We start from the raw sequence: 20,933 nt of genomic DNA, 5'->3' as shown, positions 1-20,933 counted from the left end.
TTCATCTTATACCTAAAACTTTCTCCATCTTGGCAGATGGCACTGACCTCCCATCCAGTTGTCCTAGCCAGAAACCTGAAAGTCACTTTAGATGCTCTTCTCTGTCATCACCCACTTTGACCTATCCATTCTACCTCCTACATGGATCTTAGATATGACCTTTCAATTATATGATCCCTTGGTTTGGTGCTTTAACATTAAAAGGACATTTGTGTGGATAAAAGAACACTCAATTATTTCACTTTATGCTTAAATTTATTAAGCAAAACTAATAATTTTGAAGGCAATTTTTTTCTGACATTTACCAATAATTATAAACTAAATTAAATTTCTTTAAACATTTTATTTATTTTATTTTACGTTATGTTATGTTATGTTGTGTTATTTTATTTTGAGATGGAGTCTCGCTCTGTCACCCAGGCTAGAGTGCAGTGGCACGATCTTGGCTCACTGCAACCTCTGCTTCTTGGGTTCAGGCAATTCTCCTGCCTCAGCCTTCCGAGTAGCTGGGATTACGGGTGCCCACCACCATGCCTGGCTAATTTTTCCCTCCTGAGTTCAAGCGATTCTCCTGCCTCAGCCTCCCAAAGTGTTATTTTTAGTAGTGAAGAGGTTTCACCATTTTGGCCAGGCTGTCTTGAACTCCTCTCCTCAGGTGATCCACCTGCCTCTGCCTCCCAGAGTGCTGGGATTACAGGCGTGAGCCACCGCTCCCACCCTTACCTTGACTTTTAAAGCCAACTTTGTTCTCTCCAACTTTTCCCTTGGATTGCAAATTCATACAGAGTCAACAAGTGCACCAAAGAAAATCCCCTGAATTGTGAAAAAAAAACAGGCATATTACTCTTCAGAAAAATCAAAGCTAGAATGTTTATCTATTAAAATATCTCTCCCACCTAGGCTCAGATCAAAAGGCTTCACTGTTGTGGCTCAGAAAGGGGCAGACTCCTTCCTTCCAAATCACCCCATCACAGAACACCCATTGCTAAGTAGCAAGCCAGAGGGTTAGACTGGATGCCCCATAAGAGGAGACTTCAAAGTGTTGAGACTTTCAAGTGTAGCCTGTGAAGGAAAATCTTAATCTGTGGGTGACAAAATAAGTGCTTCAGGACCACTTACTCCAAATCCACATTCTGCAATACAGTCCGAGAAAAAAGGCAAAGTGGCAAGTCACGATGGCTCACGCCTGTGATCCCAGCAGTCTGGAAGGCCAAGGCGGGAGGACCACAAGGTCAGGAGTTCGAGACCAGCCTGGCCAATGTGGTGAAACCCCATCTCTACTAAAAATACAAAAAAATTAGCCGGGCGTGGTGGCTCACGCCTGTAATCTCAGCTACTAGGGGATGTTGAGGCAGGAGAATCGCTTGAACACTGCACTCCAGCCTGGGTGACACAGCGAGACTCCATTTAAAAAAAAAAAAAGTGCTGGTGTATTTGGGAAATGCTGAATAGTTTCACAGGGCTCACTGCAACCTCCGCCTCCCAGGTTCAGGTGAGAAACTACGAGATTTTTTGAAGAAGGAAGCCACTTCACTCAGCTGTTTTTTTTGTTTTTTTTTTGAGACGGTCTCACTCTGTCGCCCAGACTTGAGTGTAGTGGCTCGATCTCAGCTCACCACAACCTCCGCTTCCCAGGCTCAAGCGATTCCCTTGCCTCAGCACCCCCAAGTACCTGGGATTACAGGTGCATGCCGCTACCACCTGGCTAAGTTTTGTATTTTTAGCAGAGATGGGGTTTCACCATGTTAGCCAGGCTGGTCTTGAACTCCTGACCTCAAATGATCCACTCTCCTCGGCCTCCCAAAGTGCTACGATTACAAGTGTGAGCCAATGTACCTGGCCTGTAGGCTGAATTTGAAAGACCAGCAATAGTGGGTAAAAGCAAAAGGCCAAAGGATGGTACATTTGGGGAATGCTGTAATAGTTTCACAGGGCTGGCTCACAGTGTCCCTGTGGGGGAGAAGAGAAGACTAAAGTGTAGACAGTGGCCAAACCATGATTTTATTAAATGTATGTGATGAGAAGCTATGAGATTTTTTGAAGGAAGAGATGTTATAGATAACATGAACTAGGGTAGAGTACAAACTGTAAGGGGTAAGTCTTGAGGCAAAGAACTAAACTTAGAAGACATAAAAGGACTTAAAGTAATAACCCCAGCCAGGCATGGAATCTCACGCCTGTAATCCCAGTGTTTTGCAGGGCTGAGGTGGGAGGATCACTTGCGGCCAGGAGTTTGGGACCAGGCTGGGCACCCTGTCTCTACAAAGAAAAAATTTTTTTAAATTAGCCAGATGTGGTGGCATACCCCTGTCATCCTAAGCTACTGGTGAGGTTGAGGCAGGAGGATCCCTTTAACCCAGGAATTCGAAGTTATAGTGAGCTATAATCATGTCACTGCCCTCCAGCCTGCATGACAGAGCAAGACCCTGTCTCTTTTTTTTTTTTTTTTTTTTTTTTTGAGACGGAGTCTCGCTCTGTCACCCAGGCTAGAGTGCAATGGCATGGTCTCGGCTCACTGCAAGCTCCACCTCCCGGGTTCACGCCATTCTTCTGCCTCAGCCTGCCGAGCAGCTGGGACTACAGGCGCCTGCCACCACACCCGTCTAATTTTTTGTATTTTTAGTAGAGACGGGGTTTCACCGTGTTAGCCAGGATGGTCTCAATCTCCTGACCTCGTGATACGCCCGTCTCGGCCTCCCAAAGTGCTGGGATTACAGGCGTGAGCCACCGCACCCGGCCGACCCTGTCTCTTAAAAAAAAAAAAAAAAGAAAGAAAGAAAAACAGGATAGAATAATAATATGCAGCATTAAATTGGGAAAATAAATTATAAACTCATGGTGTTCAAATAGAAACCTAGCAGTGATGGCTACATGGATGTGCATGTCAAAACTTACCAAACATGCAGTTTATGTCAATTAGACCTCAGTAAGGCTGTTTAAAAAAATATCTTTTCCAGTTTTGCTATTAGAAGGGGCCCAAATGCAGTAATAGCAGCACTTCTGCCCACACTTCTTTGCATTGTTAGCAACCAGATTTTGGTCCCTCATTTTAGTCTATTATGATTAAAAGGATCAGGATCTTTGGAGAGTTGCTGATTCCATGTCTTGGGGCAAGGACAATAAATCAATTTGGATCCAGAATATCCTGTTGTTGCTAGAAAGCAAGAATGCTTTCAAGAATGCTACAGACAGGCCAGGCGTGGTGGCTCACACCTGTAATCCCAACACTTTTGCGTGACTGAGGCAGGCAGATCACGAGGTCAGGAGTTTGAGACCATCCTGGCTAACACAGTGAAACCCCATCTCTAATACAAATACAAAAAACAAGCCAGGCATGGTGGCATGTGCCTGTAGTCCCAGCTACTCGGGAGGCTGAGGCAGGAGAATTGCTTGAACCCGGGAGGCAGAGGTTGCAGTGAGCCAAGATCGTGCCACTGCACTGCAGCCTGGGCGACAGAGCAAGACTCTGTCTCAGAAAAAAAAAAAAAAATGAATGCTACAGACAATGCTAAAAGAATAGAATAGCCAGCTTAAAGGAGATCCATTACCCCACTTGTGAATATCTGAAACTCAAATAAGAGAATAATCATTACAATTAAACTAAAATGCAGCCAGGGTAGTCCCAGCACTTTCGGAGGCTGAAGTGGGCGGATTGCTTGAGTCCAGGAATTCAAGACCAGCCTGGACAATATAGTAAAACCCCATCTCTACAAAAAATACAAAAAATTAGCTGGGCATGGTTACGCATATCTGTGGTCCCAGCTACTCGGGAAGCTGAGGTGGCAAGATCGCGTAAGCCTGGGAGGTTAAGGCTGTGGTGAGCCATGATTGCACCACTGCACTGCAGCAAAGGAAAAAGATGTCTCACTCTGTTGCCCAGACTGACCTTGAACTCTTGGGCTTAAGTGATACTTCTGCCTCAGTATCCAGAGTAGCTGGGCTTACAAGTGCCACCTGGCTAATAATAATTAATTTTAAAAATTAATTTTAGTAAGCAGGAGAGCACTGATATATTTGTAAGTATTATTTCTTCTATCAGGTAGTCCATCCCTCCCTTCCTCCCTCCCTCCTTCCCCTCCTTCCCATCTTTCCCTTCCTTCCTTTCTTTCTTTTCCTTCCCTTCCTTTCCTTCCCTCCCTCCCTTCCTTCCTTCCCTTCCCCCTTTCCCCTCTTCCCCTCCCTCCCTCCCTTCCTTCCTTCCTTCCTTCCTCCCTTCCATTTCTTCTATCAAGTACACGTTTCTCTCTCCTCTCTCTCTCTCCCAGGCTACAGTGCAGTGGCACAATCATAGCTCACTGTAGCTTTGAATTCCTGGGCTTAAGCAATCCTCCTGCCTCAGCCTCCTGAATAACTGTGACTACAGGCATATGCCACCACATCCAGCTAATTTTTTTTTTTTTTGGTAGAGATGGGTCTCACTATATTGCCCAGGCTGATCTCAAACTCCTAGCCTCAAGTGATCCTCCTACCTCAGCCTCCCAAAATGTTAGGATTACAGTCATGAGCAATTGTACCTGGCCTCAAATACATGTTTCTTGTCTCAATCTGTGTAGGATGTCTTCAGTGGGGATGGTGGAGGAAGGGCATCTGAAAATCTTCTATGAGAGCAAAAAGAACACTTACAAAAATTATCAAAATCAACTTACTTTTTTTTTTTTTTTTAGACGGAATCTTGCTCTGTTGCCCAGGCTGGAGTGCAATGGCGTGGTCTCGGCTCACTGCAACCTCCACCTGCCAGGTTCAAGCAATTCTCCTGCCTCAGCCTCCCGAGTAGCTAGGATTTACAGGCATCTACCACCATGCCTGGCTAATTTTTGTATTTTTAGTAGAGACAGTGTTTCACCATGTTGGCCAGGCTGGTCTTGAACTGCTGACCTCGTGATCTGCCCACCTCGGCCTCCCAAAGTGTTGGGAGTACAGGCGTAAGCCACTGTGCCTGGCCTCAAAATCAACTTTCACAGGATGATTGGACAGAGATTTCTTTAAATGCCTGGAACCAATAAGTCCCCCAGTCTTGCCAAGGAGCTCTGTGTGTGGTGGGGGGAGCACACCTTCAGTAGTCAAGCAGGCAGTGTGCAGCTCTGTGTTAACCTTCACTTCCTGCTTGTGCAGAACCTCAGCATCAGCCAGAGATGAGAGCTTAGGGCCTCTTCAGGTCCTTCTTGGGCATGTGTATAGCTCTATTCTTGCACATGTCCTTCTAGATTCCAGGGAATATGTCAGAGCCTTTCAAGCCCGCCTATGGACATTTCATTTCCCAGCTTTTAAGGTTTTTGGTCAGCTTGTTATTTGCTCCAACTCATACTGCTGCCTCAAAGCAACTGTGATGTTAAACAGTTGCCAATGATCATTTTTGAAAACGTGTCTGGGGAAAAGGGTGTTCCCATTGGGACAGTATGATGTTCCAGGCAACTGCCACACAGATCAAATAATGGTGGTTCTCTGGAATGGGGCTTTGAAGGAGCTCCACCTCTTTTCTGTGCTCTCCGGTGACTGCTAAGCTACTGGTTTTCACCATGATTGTGAGGATGTTGGTTTTCTTTTTTCTTTTTTTTTTTTTGAGATGGAGTTTTGCTCTTGTTGCCCAGGCTGGAGTGCAATGGCGCAATCTCAGCTCACCAAACCTCCACCTCCCGGGTTCAAGTGATTCTGCCTCAGCCTCCCGAGTAGCTGGGATTACAGGCATGCGCCACTATGCCCGGCTAATTTTGTGTTTTTTGTAGAGATGGGGTTTCTCCATGTTGGTCAGGCTGGTCTCAAACTCCCAACCTCAGGTGATCCACCCGCCTTGGCCTCCCAAAGTGCTAGGATTACAGGCATGAGCCACCACGCCCTGCTGGGTGTGGGTTTTCAAGGCTACCACAGAGCTGAGCTGGGGAAGGGGAGATGGAAACGAGAGTTAAAACATCACAAAATGGGCCGGGTGCAGTGGCTCACGCCTGTAATCCCAGCACTTTGGGAGGCCGAGGCGGGCGGATCACGAGGTCAAGAGATGGAGACCATCCTGGCCAACATGGTGAAGCCCCATCTCTACTAAAAATATAAAAAATTAGCTGGGCGTGGTGGCAGGCGCCTGTAGTCCCAGCTACTCGGGAGGCTGAGGCAGGAGAATCACTTGAACCCAGGAGGCGGAAGTTGTAGTGAGCCAAGATTGTGCCACTGCACTCCAGCCTGGCAACAGAGTGAGACTCTGTCTCAAAAAAAAAAAAAAAAATCACAGAACAGCTGGCGCAGTGGCTCATGCCTGTCTGTAATCCTCGCACTTTGGGAGGCCAAGGCGGGTGGATCACCCAAGGTTGGCAGTTTGAGACCAGCCTGGCCAGCATGGTGAAACCCCCTGTCTACTAAAAATACAAAAATTACTCACGCCTGTAGTCCCAGCTACTTGGGAGGCTGAGGCGGGAGAATTGCTTGAACCCGAGAGGTGGACGCTGCAATGAGTCAAGATTGCGCCATTGCACTCCACCTGAGCGACAAGAATGAAACTCCGTCTCAAAAAAATAAATAAAATAAAATAAAATAAAGCCGAGATAGCTTTATGTTCGCTCCTAGCTAAGACAAAAATTAAAAATTCTTATTTAAAAAAAGGAAAGAATTGCCAGGTGCGGTGGCTCACATCTGTAATCCCAGCACTTTGGGAGTCTGAGGCAGGCAGATCACATGAGGCCAGGAGTTCGAGACTAGCCTGGCTAACATGGCAAAACCCCGTCTCTACTAAAAATACAAAAAAAATTAGCCAGGCATGGTGACACGTACCTGTAATCCCAGCTACTCGGGAGGGTGAGGCACAAGAATCATTTGAACCTAGGAGGTGGAAGTTGCAGTGAGCCAAGATCATGCCCCTGCACTTTAGCCTGGGCAACAGAGCAAGACTGTCTCAAAAAATAAAATAGCTTTGAAAAGAAAGCAGGATTCCTGCAGGGTTGGTTAATTTATTGGCTCAGAGATAGCACTAAAGACCCAGTCCTTGCAAGAAGCATGTCATCTTGTTCTAAAACTAGTTCCTCTCAAGGTTTCTTGATGGCAGCAGTTGGAAGAATCATGTGCAAATGTCATCCAGCCTTCCCGTAGTCACAGAATCCCTCCAGCCCAACACCTTTCATGTCTATTTGCCACAACTAGATCAAATACCCCTTCCTAAATGGGTCACTGTTAAGGAAAACGCTGCTGTTGTGATTGGTAGAGACAAGTCAGGAATTTACCCTGTGAGAAAGACAAGACACCAAACAAAACCCTGCTTCTGCTAGCAAGGCAGGAGCAGGAGATAGCTGGGTGAACAGCCAACAGTATCTGCTGTATCCCTGTTGTACACTCTCATAATGGTCTCTCTTTACTGTTGTAATAACACTTATCACACTGTAATCGCATTGCATGTCTGGCTTCCATATTAGATTATGAGTGACTTAAGGGTGTTGAATGTGTGTCTCATCTTTGTAGCCTGCGGGGCTGCCTTATAGTGCTGTTGAGCAACTAAATGTTAATTTGAGGCTGAGAGAAGACCAGTGAGTCGAGTGGCTTCCTACTTTTTAGACGATTGGGCTAGGATGACATGTTCTCTCTTCACTTTTCCTATGAAATCTCTTCCAAAATGTGTTTTCATTCTTTATGAAAGCTGATTCAGGGCTGGGCACGGTGACTCACGCCTGTAATCTCAGCACTTTTGGAGGCCAAGGCGGGTGGATCACCTGAGGCCAAGAGTTCAAGATCAGCCTGGCCAACATGAGTAAACCCTGTCTTTATTAAAAATAGAAAAATTAGCCAGGCATGGTGGCAGGCACCTGTAATCCCAGCTACTCGGGAGGCTGAGGCAGGAGAATTGCTTGAACCTGGGAGGCGGAGGTTGCAGTGAGCCGAGATCGCACCATTGCACTCCAGCCTGGGCGACAGAGCAAAAACTCTGTCTCGGGGGAAAAAAAAAAAAAAAAAACAAAAGCTAATTCAGTGTAGTTTCTACTTTATCCTAGGCCTACTAGACTGACCTCTTTAGGAAGTAGCTTATCAAGGCCTTTCTGCACTCATCATTTGCCTTTGTACCAGTGTACCAAGTATGCAATAGGTGAATTGGGTAATGCCAGAGATAATTATACTATAGTATATAATCAGTTTCCACACTGCTTAGATTTCAGGCAGATTCTTTCTTTTCCAACTTAGGTATTACCAGTAGAATTCCTAATTGTATACTTTATTTACTCTGGTACCCAGTTAAGCTTCACCTTATAATGCAAGCCTTCCTGTATCTCTCGTGTAGATTTTAGGAACATGGCATTTTTTTCGTTCTTAGCTCACAGTAAGTTATAACTTGGTAGTTATAAAATGATGGTTCTTTAAGCCTTTTCACCTATTTAAGCATCCACCTCCGCTAACTCTGTTTTGTTTTCTCTTTCTTAAGGTAACAATTTCAAACATATATAGAAGTACACGGAATAGTGTAAATAATGAAACCCCATCACTCAACTTCAACAATGATCAACTCATGGCCGATCTTGTTTCTTCTATATTCCTAACACCTAACACCGTCCCCCTCTGCATTGTTTTGAAGTTCAGTCCCACATGTTATGCCATTTTATCTAAATATTTCAAAATATAAAAAATATGGATTCTACTTTTTAAACATGGTCTCTCAGTAGTATCATTACAGCCCCATCAAAATGAAAAACAATAATTTCCTGACACCATCAAATAGTTCATCAATTTTACTACATTTCCTCAATCATTCAATACGTGTTTTTTATTTCTTTTATTATTATTTTTTTGAGACAGTCTCTCTCTGTTGCCCAGGCTGGAGTGCAGTGGCACGATCTTGGCCTCATTGCAACCTCTGCCTCCTGGGTTCAAGTGATTCTCCTGTCTCAGCCTCCCGAGTAGCTGGGATTACAGGCACGCGCCACCATGCCTGGCTAATTTTTTGTATTTTTAGTAGAGACGGGTTTCACCATGTTGGCCAGGTTGGTCTTGAACTCCTGACCTCAGGTGATCCGCCCACCTCGACCTTCCAAAGTGCTGGGATTACAGGCATGAGCCACCATGCCGGCCGTGTTTTTTATTTTTTACAGTTTACACCAATATAATCTTCCAGTTTACTTTTTCCACAGACCGATTTGGGATGTTGCCCCTGGATGAGCCTGCTATTCTTGTTAGTGAATTCCTAGATCGTTTTCAAAGCCTTTGTCACTTGGACCTCCAGCTTCCTTCCCTAAGGCCGGAGGACTTGAAAACTATGGTGAGTTTTTCCTGACTAGGCTGCAATGGCCTCCAGTTGTTGCCAGCATTTATACCTGAAGCATTTCTTTTAATGACAAGAAGATGCAATTGCTGTGAAGAGAACTGCTTGTCTGTCTCTCAGCTGACCTTTTCAGTCTCCACCAGGAAGGTGACAGTTGAGAGTTCCAGTTGAACGTTTAAGTATGTTTTTTTATTTTTTTTTTATTTTTATTTTTTATTTTTTTTTGAGATGGAGTCTTGCTGTCGCCCAGGTTGGAGTGCAGTGGCGCAATCTCGGCTCACTGCAGGCTCCGCCCCCTGGGGTTCACGCCATTCTCCTGCCTCAGCCTCCTGAGTAGCTGGGACTACAGGCGCCTGCCACCTCGCCCAGCTAATTTTTTGTATTTTTAGTAGAAACGGGGTTTCACTGTGTTAGCCAGAATGGTCTCGGTCTTCTGACCTCGTGATCCACCCACCTCAGCCTCCCAAAGTGCTGGGATTACAGGCGTGAGCCGCCACGCCTGGCTAGGTATGTTTTTTTAAATGGCATAGATTCAATTTAACATATATGTATATAAGCAGAGAGTTTATTTGGGCCAAGTTTTAGGGCTGTAACCTATAAGCATAGATTCAACTTTGCCCTGAATATATGCTTCCCATTAATTCAATTTTATCTTGATTTATTACTTAAATTATTATTATTATTATTTTGAGACCGAGTCCCTTTCTGTCGCCCAGGCTGGAGTGTAATGGTGTAATCTCGGCTCACTGCAACCTCTGCCTCCCGGGTCCACGCAATTCTCCTGCCTCTGCCTCCTGAGTAGCTAGGATTACAGGCATCTGCCACCACACCTGGCTAATTTTTGTATTTTTAGTAGAGACAGGGTTTCACCATATTGGTCAGGCTGTTCTCAAACTCCTGACCTCAGGTGATCCACCCGCCTCGGCCTCCCAAAGTGTTGGGATTACAGGCATGAGCCAGCACACCCAGCCTACTTAAACTGTATAACAGAAAATACTGAAATGTGACTGCATATGGTTTATTGCATATCTTTTTTTTTTTTTTGAGACGGAGTCTCATTCTGTCGCCAGGCTGTAGTGCAGTGGCGATCTTGGCTCACTGCAACCTCCACCTCCCGGGTTCAAGCGATTCTCCTGCCTCAGCCTCCCAAGTAGCTGGGATTACAGGTGCGTGCAACCACACCCAGCTAATTTTTTGTATTTTTAATCGAGACGGGGTTTCACCGTGTTAGCCAGGATGGTCTCGATCTCCTGACCTCGTGATCCGCCAGCCTCAGCCTCCCAAAGTGCTGGGATTACAGGCGTGAGCCACCACGCCCGGCCATCATTTTTCAAAGAAAGTAACAAACTCCTTTCTCCTTGTGAGTAGAAACGTTTAAATGCTCTAGTCAGCCCGGGCACAGTGGCTCATGCCTGTAATCCTAGCACTTTGGGAGGCTGAGGTGGGCAGATCACATGAGGTCAGGAGTTCGAGACCAGCCTGGCCAACATGGTGAAACCCCGTCTCTATTAAAAATACAAAAAATTAGCTGGGCGTGGTGGTTTGTGCCTATAGTCCCAGCTACCCTGGAGGCTGAGGCAGGAGAATACTTGAACCCGGGAGACAGAGGTTGCAGTGAGCCAAGATCGCACCATTGCACTGCAGCCTGGGCAACAAGAGCGAAACTTCATCTCAGAAATAAAATAAAATAAATGCTCTAGTCAATCTGTACTTTGAAACTGAATATTTACTGTTCCATTTAATCACCCTGTGGGTACTCCATGAAGACAAGCTTTACTGTAGGAAATAGTAGCCTCTTCAAATTAAGAGAGTGGTATGGGTTTTAGCATCAAACTGTTAACCTCCCAAACTCCCCTCCAAGTACTAACCAGGCCTGACCCTGCTCAGCTTCCGAGATCAGATGAGATTGGATGCGTTCAGGGTGGTATGGCCATAGACTGAAACTATTAACCTCTGATGCTTATTATGAATATAACCCTGTCCCTAGCCAAGGCAATTTTTTTTCCACCTGGTCATGGTTCCTTATTTTTCTTAGAACAAAAATAAAGTCTTAACAAGCTTTGTTTTTCTGTCAAAAAGTAAATTTAGAGCCTGGGGCACTTTGATGCACGCCTGTAGTCCCAGCTACTCAGGAGGCTGAGGTGGGAGGATTGCTTGAGCTCAGGAGTTCAAGACCAGCATGGCCAACATAGTGAGACCCCATCTCTAAAATTTTTTTTGTTTAATTTTTTTTTTTTTTTGAGACAGAGTCTTGCTCATTCGCCCAGGCTGGAGTGCAGTGGCGCAATCTCGGCTCACTGCAAGCTCCACCTCCCAGGTTCACGCCATTCTCCTGCCTCAGCCTCCAGGGTAGCTGGGACTACAGGCACCCGCCACCACGCCTGGCCAATTTTTTGTATTTTGAGTAGAGACGGGGTTTCACTATGTTAGCCAGGATGGTCTCGATCTCCTGACCTCGTGATCCGCCTGCCTCGGCCTCCCAAAGTGCTGGGATTACAGGCGTGAGCCACCATGCTCAGCCTCTTTAATGTTTATAGCGTCAGGCTAAGACATAAGCAGTAATTTGTTTTCACTATTTGGGTTTGAAGTTTGCAGGTTTCAGGGAAAATCTGCAGCTGGTAAATTGAAAACAATTTAGTGCTAACAAGAGTTTTGGCAGTTCCAGGGAGACTCCATCTTTCTCAGTCAGCAGATTCAGGGCAATTCAGAAAGCTTCTGTGTGATACTATAGCCCTGTCCTGGAAGTATTTGTTCTCTGTGAAGAGAACTATCTTCATGTTTGTAATTTCCTTCCTGATTTTCGGCTTGTACCATCTAGGTATGTTATAATGTGTAATTTTTCTTTTTATGGTGGTTGAAATGAAGTTTTTTATGTGGCTCCCTTGTAGTGCTTGACAGAAGACAAGATCAGTCTTCTCCTACACCTGCTTGAAGATGAACTTGATCACCGAACTGATGAGAGAAAAACTACAACCAAATTAGGCTCAGACATCCAAGTCCACATCACTGCCTGTATTCTCTCTGTGTGTGGTTGGGCGTGTAGGTGAGTCAGCGAATTTTGCCCGGAGACATGAACCATGACAACAGCATTACACCCATATATATCAGTCACTAATCGTATTTAGAAATCACATGGTGTTTCCCGTGAGAAAAAGAGACAAAGAAAAACTGGGTGGGGGGATGGTGCGAGGAGAATGGATAATAAGAATTAGTAACAAAACCAGAATTGGAATTCAGGAATTCTTGGTGTTCACAACTGAACTTTGTTTCTTGTACTGTTGCTTCTCAACTGGGAATTTGTGTTGTTTTTTTTTTTTTTTGAGACAGAGTCTCATTCTGTCGCCCAGGCTGGAGTGCACTGGCACGATCTCAGCTCACTGCAAGCTCCACCTCCCAGGTTCATGCCATTCTCCTGTCTCAGCCTCCCAAGTAGCTGGGACTACAGGCACCTGCCACACGCCCAGCTAATTTTTTGTATTTTTAGTAGAGACGGGGTTTCACCGTGTTAGCCAGGATGGTCTCTATCTCCTGACCTTGTGATCCGTCCACCTCGGCCTCCCAAAGTGCTGGGATGACAGGCATGAGCCACCACACCCGGCTGAATTTGTGTTCTATAAACAGTGAACCTCCTTTCTAAAAATGGAAAGAAAATAAGCTCTTTTCTATTTTTAAGAAGGAAAAATAGGAAGTTCTTTTCTATTTTTAGAAAGGAAGAAAAATCCACTTAATTGATAAAAACTACCATAGGAAACACCAGCTGGAGTCTTCTAGGCCCCCATGTTGCTATTTCCATTCCAGCTGCTCAATTTGGCATAGACTCCCACTATCCTTAATCTATCAAAGAGAGCATATTTAAAATAAATCAAGATTGGTTCTGACAGTAAATAAATCTTGATTTATTTTAAATATGCTCTCTTTGGTAGATTAAGGAATGTTTTTTGTTTAAAGGGAAAAGACTTTAAGAGGGACAAGAGAGGGCGGGTACGGTGGCTCACACCTGTAATCCCAGCACTTTGGGAGGCCAAGGCGGGCGGATCACCTGAGGTCAGGAATTCGAGACCAGCCTGGCCAACATGGTGAAACCCCATCTCTACTAAAAATACAAAAATTAGCCGGGCATGGCGGCGGGTGCCTGTAATCCCAGCTACTCAGGAGGCTGAGGCAGGAGAATACTTGAACCCGGGAGGCAGAGGTTGCAGTGAGCCGAGATCGCACCATTGCACTCCAGCCTAGGCAACAAGAGCTAAACTCTGTCTCAAAAAAAAAAGAGGGACAGGAGAAACCTTTTTGTTGTTGTTGTTGTTGTTGGTCAGGCTGGTCTCGAACTCCTGACCTCAGGTGATCCACCCACCTTGGCCTCCCAAAGTGCTGGGATTACAGGCATGAGCCACCTCACCCGGCTGAGAAACTTTTAAAACATGCCTGCAAAACAGTCTTACCATAGAGAGCACACTAAGAACCCAAGGTCTTTCTATGGGAAATATGTGAGAGATGATGAAGTATGAAGCTGGGTCCTGAGATTGGAGCACAGAGGCTCTGATAGGACATGGTTCCCCATCCACTGAACTGTTCTAGAAATTGGATGAGATAAAGCATACTCACGAGTCATTACACTTAGTCATTTGGAAATGTTACACTTTGAGAAAACTCTCTTTCTTTTTCATTCCTATCTAGTTCCTCTTTGGAACCCATGCAGCTCTCCCTGATAACATGTTCGCAGTGTATGAGGAAGGTGGGGCTCTGGGGCTTCCAGCAGATTGAATCGTCCATGACTGACCTGGATGCATCCTTTGGCCTGACCAGCTCCACCATCCCAGGCCTTGAGGGGCGACCAGAGCGCTTACCTCTGGTGCCTGAATCTCCTCGGAGGATGATGACCCGGAGCCAGGATGCCACTTTCTCCCCAGGCTCAGAGCAGGTATGCACTTGGCTTGTTTGGGGTGGACTTTTAAATAACATTCTTGGCTAAAGTGTTGTTGCTAGAAAGTTGGCAATTAATTTAGGTGGATAGGCTTCACTTCCCACTACATTGGTTACAATACTACATAGTGTTTCTGTTCACTAATGGAGAAGCTAAATTCAGCCAGACCCGGTGGGTCACGCCTATGATCCCAGCACTTTGGGAGACTGAGGCAGGTGGATCACTTGAGGTCAGGAGTTTGAGACCAGCCTGGCCAACATGGTGAAACCCCATCTCTACCAAAAATGCAAAAATTAGATGGGCGTGGTGGCGGGCACCTGTAATCCCAGCTACTTGGGAGGCTGAGGCAGGAGAATCACTTGAACTTGGGAGGCAGAGGTTGCAGTGAGCCAAGATCGCCTCACTGCTCTCCAGCCTTGGCAACAAAGCGAGACTCTGTCTCAAAAAAAAAGAAAACAGATTAAAGAAAGAAGTATTTCTGACCATAATCATTAATATCATTGGTGTACTTCCATTATCTCCCCTTTCCTTCAGGCTGAAAAGAGCCCTGGTCCCATTGTCTCTCGAACTCGGAGCTGGGACTCTTCCAGTCCTGTTGACCGTTCTGAGCCAGAGGCTGCTAGCCCCACCACCAGAACTCGCCCAGTGACCCGAAGCATGGGAACAGGAGACACCCCTGGCCCGGAGGTACCATCTAGCCCTCTGCGGAAAGCCAAGCGAGCTCGCCTCTGCTCCTCCAGCAGTTCGGTGAGTCCACCTCGCATGTAGCAGTGGCTGAGCATAAACAGCATGTTGGGCCCTCCCTGGGCAGCATGGAGAAGCAGGGATGAGCCCTGCCATGGTCCAGTGCAAAAAGTAGACCATGTGAATAAGTTTAAAGTTGGGTGACCAAAGGGAAAAAATGTCAGTCATGTTTTTTGCTCCTTTTTGTTCCTTTGGGGTGGATTCTGGAGAAATAATAGATATTTCAAGCAAATGGAACAGCAGTGTGATACAGGGACAAACCTGATACGGCAGTGGTCCCCAACCTTTTTGGCACCAGGGACCGTTTTCATGGAAGACCATTTTTCTACGGACCACAGTTGGGAGGATGGTTTCGGGATGATACAAGCACATTACATGTATTACATGTATTGTGTACTTTATTTCTATTATTATTATATTGTAATATATAATTAAATAATTGTACAACTCACCATAATATAGAATCAGTGGGAACCCGCAGCTTGTTTTCCTGCAACTAGATGATCTCTTCTGGGGGTGACGGGAAACAGTGACAGATCATCAGGTGTCAGACTCTCATAAGGAGCCCGAAGTCTAGATCCCTCACATGTGCAGTTCACAGGAGGGTTCCTGCTCCTATGAGAATCTAATGCCACTGCTGATCTGACAGGAGGCAGAGCTCAGGCGCTGATGCAAACAATGGGGAGCGGCTATAAATTCAGATGAAGCTTTGCTTGCCTGCCTGCTGCTCACCTCCTGCTGTGCGACCTGGTACCCATCCATGGCCTGGGGGTTGGGTATCCCTTATCCCTTGTGATAAGGTATAGTTTGTTTAACACAAAAGGAGTGAAAAAATAAAGAAAATGAGAGGAAAATGTGTAGGCAAAGTTTGAAGGAGAGCATAAACACTCGGAGTATGGGTAGTTGTGAGATTCTGGACTTGATAACTAACAGCAGTGCCTCCCTGACCTTACATAGCATCTACCCATGAACGCTATTTCTTTTTCTCCTCCCTCAGGACACATCTTCCCGAAGCTTCTTTGATCCCACCTCTCAGCATAGAGACTGGTGCCCTTGGGTGAATATCACACTTGGCAAAGAAAGCAGGGAGAATGGTGGAACTGAACCAGATGGCAGCGCCCCAGCAGAGCCAGGCTGGAAAGCAGTGCTGACCATCCTCTTGGCCCACAAACAGTCTAGCCAGCCAGCTGAAACAGACTCCGTGGTGAGATAAGCCACTGCCTTGTGTGTGGGTAGCACTTGCTGTTTATGGGAGGAGGAGCAGAGGCTGGGCCTATAATTAGCACCCCGCCTGCCTTCAGCTTTCATACATCAAGTTATTTGGGTTTTTTTGTTTGTTTGTTTTTTGAGATGGAGTCTCATTCTTGTTGCCCAGGCTGGAGTCCAATGGTGCGATCTCAGCTCTCTGCAACCTCTGCCTCCTGGGTTCAAGCAATTCTCCTGCCTTAGCTTCCCAAGTAGCTGGGATTACAGGCGCCCACCACCACACCTGGCTAATTTTGTATTTTTAATAGATGGGGTTTCACCATGTTGGCCAGGCTGGTCTCAAACTCCTGACCTCAGGTAATCTACCCGCCTCAGCCTCCCAAAGTGCTGGGATTACAGGCATGAGCCACCGTGCCCGGCTTATACATCAAGTTAGACTCATTCTGCTTTCATCCTAGGGATTAGGCATAGAACCAGTTCGTCTTTCCGCAGTTTAGTATATGGCATTCCATCAAGTTCTGATAAATTCTTTTGTTCTCCTAAATAAAATGACTCCAAGTAGAAAAGGAGTATGGAAACAGAAATAGATGAACAGGCAGCTGCTCCGGCCTCATGTTGCAGACAGCTGCTTTTTCTTTCAGTTGCTGTCACTTGCACTTGGAGCCTGGCCAGTTAACTTAACTGTTTGGAGCACTAGGTTCTGACACCAAGATGATGATTTCATTCCACACGCTGGGCACATTACTTTACTCTGTTCCACAGCCCAGACTGTGACTCTGCTAGCCATTGCAGCCATGACTGCTGTGGGTTTCAAATTTGGGTGACAACTGAGAAGAAAAGTCAAGTGTTTGCTCTGTGTAAAGATTGGAAGTGATAGGCTGGGTAATATGGAATCATGAAAACTGGGTTCTCTCCTTGGCTGGCTCACTCCCAAATTTTCCTTGTAGCTGATAACAATTTCTGACGATAGTCTATAACTTTCAAGGACAAAGTAAAATAATACTTGTCAGCAGATATTTACGAGCAGCACTCCTAAATTCATGGTTTTCTAGGGTTACAGGATTCTACTGGAGGGAACTATAGTAATGCTGAAAGTCCAAAATTGCATGGCCGGGTGCGGTGGCTCACGCCTGTGATCCTAACACTTTGGGAGGCCAAGGCGAATGGATCACCTGAGGTCAAGAGTTTGAGACAACCTGGCCAACATGGTGAAACCTCGTCTCTACTAAAAATACAAAAAAAAAAAAAAAAAATTAGCCAGGTGTGGTGGCAGGCGCCTGTAATCCCAGCTACTTGGGAGGCTGAGGCTGGAGAATCGCTTGAACCCAGGAGGCAGAGGTTGCAGTGAGCCAAGATCGTGCCATTGCACTCCAGCCTGGGCTTCAGAGAGGTTTTCTGTCTCAAAAAAAAATAAAAATAAAAATAAATGTATATTAGTACCCTTAGTAAATATGCAGGTGAAGGTTTTCCAAGTTTTCACAGAAAAAAAAAATCTGCATTTCTCTGCCTAGATATTCAGGAACTAGTACATTGGCAGTTTTCAATAAGACTCCTCTCTGTCACTGCCATACGAAAAAGAAAGCCCATGGGGTTTTGTTTTTGTTTTGTAGTAGGAAAAGTTGGCCTCATAATTGGCCCTGGATTCCAGGACTTTTTTTTTTTGATAGTGTGTCTTTTAACCTTCTGACAGCTGCTGTGACGAAGCTAGAATGCTTAATGAGACTGTGTAGTAAAGGATCCTGATGTTCGAAAAAAAAAAAAAAGTATATACCGAGGCCAGGCACAGTGGCTTATGCCTGTGATCCCAGCACTTTGGGACGCTGAGGCAGGGGAATCACCTGAGGTCAGGAGTTCAAGACCAGCCTGGCCAACATGGCAAAAACCCATCTCTACTGAAAATACAAAAATTAGCCAGGACTGTTGGCATGCACCTGTAATCCCAGCCACTCCAGAGGCTGAGGCAGGAGAATTGGGAGGTGGAGGTTGCAGTGAGCTGAGATCACACTACTACACTCCAGCATGGGCAACAGAGTGAGACTCCCTTTCAAAAAAAAAAAGTGTATACTATTTTTTCAACTCATGTTTCTTTCAACTTTGTCACTCTATTAACTAAATTTCCCTCAGTCATTAGTAAGAGTTCAAACTTTTTCCTCCTGGAACTTATTGAAACATCCTCAAAGAGGATAGATTTTTAAAAAACTGTGAAAGTGGACCGGGCGTGGTGGCTCACGCCTGTAATCCCAGCACTTTGGGAGGCCGAGGCAGGCAGATCATGAGGTCAGGAGATTGAGACCATCCTGGCCAACATGGTGAAACTCCATCTCTACTAAAAATACAAAAATTAGCCGGGCGTGGTGGCACATGCTTGTAATCCCAGCTACTCAGGAGGCTGAGGCAGGAGAATCGCTTGAACCAGGGAGTCAAAAGTGAGCCGAGATCGCGCCACAGCATTCCAGCCTGGCAACAGAGCCAGACTGTCTCAAAAAAAAAAAAAAAAATTGTGAAAGCATCATATGAGAAACTGGAGGTAACTGTGGATCATCTTGCTAGACATTCTTTGTACTCTCACTGAGACCGTTTCTGCGTAGAATATTTGCTCTTTATTGTGACTCTCAAAGGCAGACAGAACCAAGTGTTCTGATTCACCAAGAGCTTTTGTCTCCTAATGAATTACTTTGTCTCCCTTTACCACCATTTCTCAGAATCTCAGAGTACTTCACTGGCATGATCAGATGGCAGTGAGATTCTTCCTATTATTAGCACTGCCTGCTAGAACATAAAAGCGGTGAAGACCAAGGCCAGAGCTTAAACTTATAGGGGTCATTCAACTCTGTTTTTATTAGTTGGCCTTGGTTTATACTGTTAACCTCAGCTAGGCATCACATAAGTATAAGTACTTATTCACAAGAAATAATGAACTAGGGCTGATTCAGCATCATGAATGAAAAACCAGTGCAGGCCGGGCACAGTGGCTCATGCCTGTAATCCCAGCACCTTAGGAGGCCGAGGCAGGTGGATCACAAGGTCAGGAGATCGAGACCATCCTGGCTAACACAGTGAGACCCCGTCTCTACTAAAAATACAAAAAATTAGCCGGGCGTGGTGGTGGGCACCTGTAGTCCCAGCTACTGGGAAGGTTGAGGCAGGAGAATGGCGTGAACCTAGGAGGCAGAGCTTGCAGTGAGCTGAGATTGCGCCACTGCACTGTATCCTGGGCGACAGAGCGAGACTCCGTCTCAAAAAAAAAAAAAAAAAGAAAGAAAAACCAATGCAAAACATAGGCTGCACTAATGGCAAGTCAGAAGTGTCATCCTCAAGTACAAAGATGAGGACAGATACAGATGCCTGAAGGCAGGATACAAGCCATGTCTTAGAGGCTCAGAGTGTGTTAACAGGAGTCTGACAGTAGAACATCGGCCCCTCGATCTTTAGTCTGACTTTAGGTATACATTATGTATAGCATACTACAAAATGAATTTTTACTTAGTCCTAGACATCTCCAGATCATTGTGGGACAAATGATCTATCCTTTGTCCCTATAAAAGAACGTAATCACTAATAATAAGCTTTTCTACCTACAGAGTCTCTCTGAGAAATCAAGGAAAGTATTCCGAATATTTCGGCAGTGGGAATCTCTGTGCTCATGCTGAAGATATTCCACCGCCTTCCTGGAGATAACTGGAATGAGAGTGACTTTTTGAAAAATTAAGGCTGAGTTCCTTTTGGTCAGCTGACGCTAAGTTTTTCCTGTTCTGGGTTAATCATAAGGAGCCCCCTGCCGTAGCAAAGGCAGTGAGTGTCAACTATCTGCATCTGGCTGAGGGAGATCCGTTTCCTTTCAGGGATGTGGACAGGGTAAGGGCAGCAAGCATGGTTCTGTTAAAGGAGTGCGGGGTTAACAGACTAGAAGGAAGACTAAGGACCTGACCACCCATTTCAGCATCTTCAATGTGGAGCAGTGTTCTGAGGACTCTTCTGTCCCAGGACTGTGACAGTGTGTATTAATAAAATATTTGCTAAGATTCTCATTGTTGGAGAACTATTTTCCCCCTTGCCTTGTGAGCCGGAGAAAACTTCAGTGGAACATTCAACTTTTGATTTTCAGATTGGCTGCAAAGCCTAAAATTTGTGATTCCAGTCAAGGAGGTATAATCTTTCCTAAACCAAAAGCAAGATGATTTTCATTATGCCACCAGGAAATTTCCTGGTGTGTTATAGAGAATCGTAAACTGATAATTTTCTCCTTGCTTTGATAATAACAGAATAAAACAATGTAATGGGGAGGAAGGCACTTCAGAAGAGACTCCTCTCCATGTGCCATTGAATGCATGACTCCCCCAGTTGGGCTTCCCCAAGACTCGTTGCTTTTGGGGCATCATCAGTTTTTGTGGTAGAGAAGGTTGACCCTGAACTGCCCACTGATAAAGTAACCATGACCTAGCAAAGGCTAGAAAGTGATTATTCTCAGGCCGGGCGCGGTGGCTGACGCTTGTAATCCCAGCACTTTGGGAGGCCGAGGCGGGCGGATCACGAGGTCAGGAGATCGAGACCACGGTGAAACCCTGTCTCTACTAAAAATACAAAAAATTAGCCGGGCGTGGTGGCGGGCGCCTGTAGTCCCAGCTACTCGGAGAGGCTGAGGCAGGAGAATGGCGTGACCCCGGGAGGCGGAGCTTGCAGTGAGCCGAGATTGCGCCACTGCACTCCAGCCTGGGCGACACAGCAAGACTCCGTTTCAAAAAAAAAAAAAAAAAAAGTGATTATTCTCTGATATGCCATGTTTTTAGTCACTGAGATTGTTTTGTTTTATACTTTTGTGCTGAAGTATTTTAAAGAAAA

At 45.6% G+C, this 20,933-nt stretch overlaps 1 protein-coding gene across 1 annotated transcript in view; it reads left to right on the top strand.

Moving 5' to 3' along the window:
* ZC3HC1 (zinc finger C3HC-type containing 1) overlaps positions 1-20,116 on the top strand; it is a 34,439-nt gene extending 14,323 nt beyond the window's left edge. The window contains exons 5-10 of the mRNA XM_032761729.2: positions 9,093-9,220; positions 12,112-12,266; positions 13,898-14,141; positions 14,679-14,891; positions 15,886-16,092; positions 19,676-20,116. Coding sequence (XP_032617620.1) covers positions 9,093-9,220; positions 12,112-12,266; positions 13,898-14,141; positions 14,679-14,891; positions 15,886-16,092; positions 19,676-19,744 — 1,016 coding nt within the window. The 3' untranslated portion in view covers positions 19,745-20,116. The remainder of the gene's footprint in view (positions 1-9,092; positions 9,221-12,111; positions 12,267-13,897; positions 14,142-14,678; positions 14,892-15,885; positions 16,093-19,675) is intronic.
* The last annotated feature ends 817 nt before the right edge of the window (positions 20,117-20,933 follow it).

Source organism: Hylobates moloch, unplaced genomic scaffold (assembly GCF_009828535.3).
Source record: "Hylobates moloch isolate HMO894 unplaced genomic scaffold, HMol_V3 SCAFFOLD_1, whole genome shotgun sequence".
In the NCBI taxonomy this organism is placed as follows: Eukaryota; Metazoa; Chordata; class Mammalia; order Primates; family Hylobatidae; genus Hylobates; species Hylobates moloch.
Note: the sequence above shows the minus strand (reverse complement) of the source record. Positions and strands in the feature narration are given on the sequence as shown.